At 41.1% G+C, this 6,000-nt stretch overlaps 1 protein-coding gene across 2 annotated transcripts in view; it reads left to right on the forward strand.

Moving 5' to 3' along the window:
• The window catches only part of PRKAR2A (protein kinase cAMP-dependent type II regulatory subunit alpha), a 96,055-nt gene that overhangs the window by 54,879 nt on the left and 35,176 nt on the right, over positions 1-6,000 (forward strand). For both annotated transcript variants that reach the window (XM_040628850.1, XM_040628849.1), the window contains exon 3: positions 5,254-5,306. In XM_040628850.1, coding sequence (XP_040484784.1) covers positions 5,254-5,306 — 53 coding nt within the window. The remainder of the gene's footprint in view (positions 1-5,253; positions 5,307-6,000) is intronic.

The raw sequence follows: 6,000 nt of genomic DNA on the forward strand, positions 1-6,000 counted from the left end.
TCTTTATCCTGCATGCTCTTTATCCTTCAATGGGATTATTCTTATCAGTAGAGAAACAGCATTGACTTCCACTTCTTAAAAAATAAAATAAAACTTTTTTTAAAGATTTTATTTATTTGACAGAGAGAGCGCGAGAGGGAACACAAGCAGGGAGAGTGGGAGAGGGAGAAGCAGGCTGCTCGCCGAGCAGGGAGCCCGATGTGGGGCTCAGTCCCAGGACCCTGGGATCATGACCTGAGCCTAAGGCAGACGCTTAACAGCTGAGCTACCCAGGTGCCCCTAAAATAAAACTTCTTTAAACCACTCTTCCCTCTCCAGCCACCACCCTTTTTTTCTCCATATCTTTACAGCAAATTCCTTGAAGGAGTTGTCCATATTTGTTGTATCTAGTTTCTCTTCTTCTATTCTCTCTTGAGTCCTAGACCTAATCAGACTTTTGCTCATGCACATGCATTCTCTCTCAAATGAATAAATAAAATCTTTTTAAAAAGAGATTTATTTATTTATTTGAGGGGGGTCAGGGGGAGAGGGAGAATCTCAAGCAGACTCCCCACTGAGTGTGGAGCTGTTGTGGGACTCAATCTCAGGACCCTGAGATCATGACCTGCGCCAAAATCAAGAGTCAGGTGCTTAACTGACTGAGCCATCCAGGTGCCCCGCAGCCCAGTGTTGTAAATGTCTCCTCCTGTCGTTAACCTTTTACATGATTTTAGTATCGTTATGCCCTCTTACTCTTGAAGAGACAGACCTAGGATCTGGGACACAGAGAAATAGTGAATGAGTGGTGGGTGGATCCCAGCCCAGACCCCAGTAGCTGTAGAGATGAGCTCTTCCCCCAAAGCAATGGAATTGAAAAGCTGTGCCTTCCAAGTTTAAGTTCTAGCAGAACAGTCCTATATCTATCATGTGATAAATTCATTAAATGAAGAGAGTTCATAAATTCTTTAACGGCAGCTTTCTTGAAATAGTCCTAAAGTAGTATTAACTGTCTCTGAGTTTGAAATGTTAGTCTGATTCTGTTAATTAAAAAACTTCACCCCCAGAAAACCCTTTCTTTTATTAAATACATGTTGAAGCTTCAAAGCATTTTAATCAGAAATTTGTGTGTTGACATCATGCTACATCTGGGCAGGGAGCGTCTGACTCTGGTGATGACTGTGACCAGTCAGTCAGTAGAGTCTGCCGAGAATCTGGTGCCACGGTAGTCACTCATGTCTGCACAGTAGGTGCTCTTCCTTCCCCAGGGGTCGCTGCCTTTGAAGGCTTGCATGCTTATAATGGACTGAAGTACTGATGTTTGTCTTACTATCCTTTCACAGTATTCAGTATTTTTTCCACCAGTGGCTATCTTCAGGTGAAATATTACCAAGCATTACTGAAAATAATTGAGAAAACCCAGTGTTACATACTGAATTGTGTCCCCCTCAAATTCCTGTGTGAGGCCTAAGCCCAATATGACTGTATTTGGAGAAAGGGCCTTTAAAAAAAAAAAGAGGCAGTTAAGGTTAAATGAGGTTATAAGGGTGGAGCCCTAATCCAATAGGCTTGGTTTCCTTATAAGAAGAGGAAGAGATACCCGGAGTGCAGAGTGCGCCACAGAGACAAAGGGCCATGAGAGGACAGCCACCCGTGAGCCAAGTGAAGAGGCCCCAGGAGAAACAAAATGTGCCAGTTCCTTGACCTTGAACTTCCATCCTCCAGAACTGTGAGAAAATAGATTTCTGTTCTTTATGTCACTCAGCCTGGTATTTTGTTATGGCAGCCCAAGTTGACTAATACACACAGGCTTGAGTCAGCTCTTCATGGGAGCTAGCAGGAGAGCTTAGAGCCTCGGGCTGTGACCGGGATCTGTGCTCATTTCTTTGTAGAAATGAAAACGTTTTCTCTCACCAGCACATTTTAATGATTCACATTTCTGGGGGCGCCTGGCTGACTCAGTGGAGTGTGCAACTCGTGATCTCAGGGTTGTGAGTTTAAGCCCCACGTTAGGTGTAGAAATCACTTAAAAATAAAATCTTTAAAAAGATGATTTACATTTCTGGATGACAGAAGCATCAATTAAAACTTAGAAGAAGAAATTGTGTTGGATAGTCTCTTGTCACTTTGTGCAGTTTCATCTTGCTGACCAGTGACATCTGCTGGAGAACTGTGGCAATACAAATTCCCGGGAACAAGGGATTGTGCTCTTTCAGTCTTCATTTTCGGTGGGTCTTAAGCTTCTTGGGACACTTAGTGTTGTTCTGGAGGCTTCATAGGGGATCACACAGACTCTGGGGCAACAATCACATAAACAGTTAAAAATCGGTTTTTATATGAAAGATGAGAAGAGTGATCTGGGATCAAGACCAGGAAGAAGTTAAGGAGGTTGGATGGAAACGGAAAAAGCGAAGGGAGGTGAGTCTGGAGTTCAAAAAAAAAGGGAAAAAAAAAAAAAAAGGGAAAAAAAAGTTTCAAAACCAGTTTTGAAAAATAAAATAATGCTTTTCTATAAATAGAAACATTAATAATAAGTTAACTGGAAATAACTATTTTTGTTTAAATCACAGTGCTGTACCTTAAGACTTGAAGACTGTAACATCTGCCTCAGTTATGTTAATGTCTAAAAACATAAAAGTGAGGGGCACCTGGGTGGCTCATTTGGTTAAGCATATGACTTGATTTTGGCTCAGGTCATGATCTCAGGCTCGTGCTCAGCGTGGAGTCGTCTTGAGATTCTCCCCACCCCCCGCCCCCACTTGCTCAGGCGCACATGCATATGCTCTCTGTCTCTCAAAATAAATAAATAAAATCTTTTTTAAGGAAAGATCTTTGAGTCTTTTTTAAAAAATAAAGATATAAAAACAAGCTAAGTCATTAAAGTACTTTCCTTTAAAATCAAAGGAAAAGCAAGCCTGGTGATAGGCCGGCCCAAGACTGCGTCATTATCAGTAAAATCCTGTCAGTCTCAACCCTGCAGGCTTATTATTTTAAACTTTTTAAATGAGAATTTTCATACATATGCAGAAGTAGAGAAAGTTATTATAATAATACTCATGTACCCATCTGTCTCCAAAGTGAGGGTTGTTTTTTTTTTTTTTAAAGATTTTTATTTATTTATTTGATAGAGACACAGCAAGAGAGGGAACACAAGCAGGGGGAGTGGGAGAGGAAGAAGCAGGCTCCCAGCGGAGGAGCCTGATGTGGGGCTCGATCCCAGGGATGCAGGATCAGGCCCTGAGCTGAAGGCAGATGCTCAACGACTGAGCCACCCAGGCGCCCCCAAACTGAGGGTTTTTAAATGCATTTTTCTAAGAAGACACTTTGAGTTCCTGGACCAAGGAGTAGCAACTGGAGTACACCGAATAAAGGTCAGCTAGGAGACTCTTTCTGAAGTAGAATTTGATGTATTCATTGGGTAAGAGGTGAAGGAAGAAAGTCATGACGAGTTGCCAGTTTCTGGCTTAGAAAACTGGGCTGCTTATGACAACGTTAATCAAAAGCACAGAGAACCAAGAGGCTTGCAGTTTAACAGTGTCTGCCCTCGGTGCGGCTTCCTCAGATTTCCTACCGAAATACCTATGAAGATGCAAAAAGTGGCAGCAGTAATGTCTGGAAACTCAGGAAGGTGTGTGTCTTTTTTTTTTTTTTTTTTTTTTATTTTTTTTTTGTTTTTTGAGAGAGAGCCAGAGAGCACAGGGGGAGCATCAGAGGGAGAGGGAGAGGAAGAAGCAGGCTCCCTGCTGAGCAGGGAGGGAGGTGTGTGTCTTAATCTTTAGGACAGATCTGGGATAAATGTAGCTGACCTCATCTTTGGAATCAGGAATGACTTGGAGAAAGTTAATGAGTCCTTATCTACATTCTGTTGTCCCTTTCCTGGCTCGGCTACCCAAAGCCTGTACCAGCCAGGGACTAGGACCCTCCTGCAGAACGTCACCTGATGCTGGTTTAGGGACCAGAATGGTTATTTGTCCTCTTAACTCCCTTCTCCCTAATTTTTCTCTGTGTAAGGATATTGGATCCCTGTTGGACAGGCAGAGTAGTGATGGCATTACAGTACAAGAGGTGTGGCCCACACTAGAGTACTGCAGGCTAGGCAGGGAAGGGACTCCTTACTACATGACATACCATTTCTCAGGTATTCCGTGAGTTCAGAGAATCAGTAGAAATGGGAAGCTGGGATGCAGCTAGACCAAGGCTGCAGTGAGTAAATGTGTCTAAGAAACCAGGGGTTAAATCGAGAGCAGTGTGTATCAGTTTGTTTCCTAGTTGTTAGCCATCACACAAATGCATTGAGTGTAGGGTCAAGAACCATTTGCGTTCCTTGCCTGCTGACTTCCTGGTTCATCCTGCTTTTGTTTCCGTTTGGGAAAAAAATAGGTAAAAAAACTTTTGCATATATACTCATATTTATATATTTATTTTCCCCTCTTCTTAGCTCTCCTTCTTTCTCACAGAGGTCCTTTCTTATGGAAGGGATAGCACACTTCATATATTCTTCACCTTGCTTTTTTTCCCCTAGAACTCACTTTTAGCTGGTGGAGATCTTCCTCGTTCTTTCTTATAGCATATTATTCAGATAGTTAGTTATGTCATATTTTTTGGGTAGTTCTATCATTTCTGATATTTTGCTATTACAAACAAATGTTCAGTGAATATTTTCTGAATCTTTGAATTACAACAGAGACAAGTCCTGCAGGCAGCCAGCACAACAAACACAGGCTACCTACAAAAAAATCAAGTTGATTTTAGATTTATATAATATATTGTACCCAGAAAAAGACTGACACACAGCATTCATTTTGTTTAAAATTCGTTCTTATTTTTAAGTCATTCATATGAATGACTTAATGAAAAGAATGATGTTGAGTGATTTGAATTGATTCTTTTCATAATTATTCCATATCCATATCCATGTGTTTATATTGCATATGTTGTACTCTCTGGTTTTCCACCTCTGCTTAAAAATTCAGCAGAAGACAGCACCTCCTTGCTTGTCCTTGCCACCACCATGAGATCTACTCTATGATATATTTTACCAACTCTCTCCTATTTGGGACTACCAATCCCTAGAAAGCTGGCATTTTAGCACCTAATAGAATTCCTGGCATGAGTAGGTACTTAATATATTTATTAGTTGACAAAAAGCCTTTAAAAATCATTACAGCTTTAGAAAACAGTGAATAACAGGAAACTATGTTCACTTCCTATTTTTCCAGTAAAAGTACACATCTGTTTTATTCACTTTTCTCTTTATGTTTTTCTCTCCAAATTTAGTCTGTGCTGAGACCTACAACCCTGATGAGGAAGAGGAAGATACTGACCCAAGGGTAAGAACTGCTGCAAAGGCCTTAGGTAGAATTGTTTTATTCCCCACTCACTCCCCTCCTCCTCTACATCATCCTGATAATTAAAGTAAATACAAATTAACATCTCAACAAGATGCTACTTTTTTTATCTACCAGATTGACAAATATTAAGAAGAATGAAAGCAGGGGCGCCTGGGTGGCACAGCCGTTAAGCGTCTGCCTTGGGCTCAGGGCGTGATCCCGGAGTTCTGGGATCGAGCCCCACATCAGGCTCCTCCACTATGAGCCTGCTTCTTCCTCTCCCACTCCCCCTGCTTGTGTTCCCTCTGTCTCTGGCTGTCTCTATCTCTGTCAAATAAACAAATAAATAAAATCTTTAAAACAAAAAAAAAGAAGAATGAAAGCAGGACTGGTTGAGGTTATGGTAAGATGGGGTGCCTAGCTGTAGCTGTCAAAGCCTTAAACATAGTCAAGCCAACTGACTCAGCAGTTACCTGAAGGAGAATTCATCCCTAACAAGTAGCTGGATCTTTCCCAAGGATGTATAAACAGAGATCATTGCAGTGTTATCATAGTAAAAAATGAGAACAATGCCCCCAAATAGGGGATTACTAGGGGCTAAGTTATGGTACATTCAAATTAAGAGAATCTGCAGCCATTTTCTAAAATAAAAAATAATTTAAAAAAATATTTATCTGGGGCATCTAGCTGACTC

The sequence above is a fragment of the Ursus maritimus genome, unplaced genomic scaffold, assembly GCF_017311325.1.
Source record: "Ursus maritimus isolate PB19 unplaced genomic scaffold, ASM1731132v1 scaffold_14, whole genome shotgun sequence".
In the NCBI taxonomy this organism is placed as follows: Eukaryota; Metazoa; Chordata; class Mammalia; order Carnivora; family Ursidae; genus Ursus; species Ursus maritimus.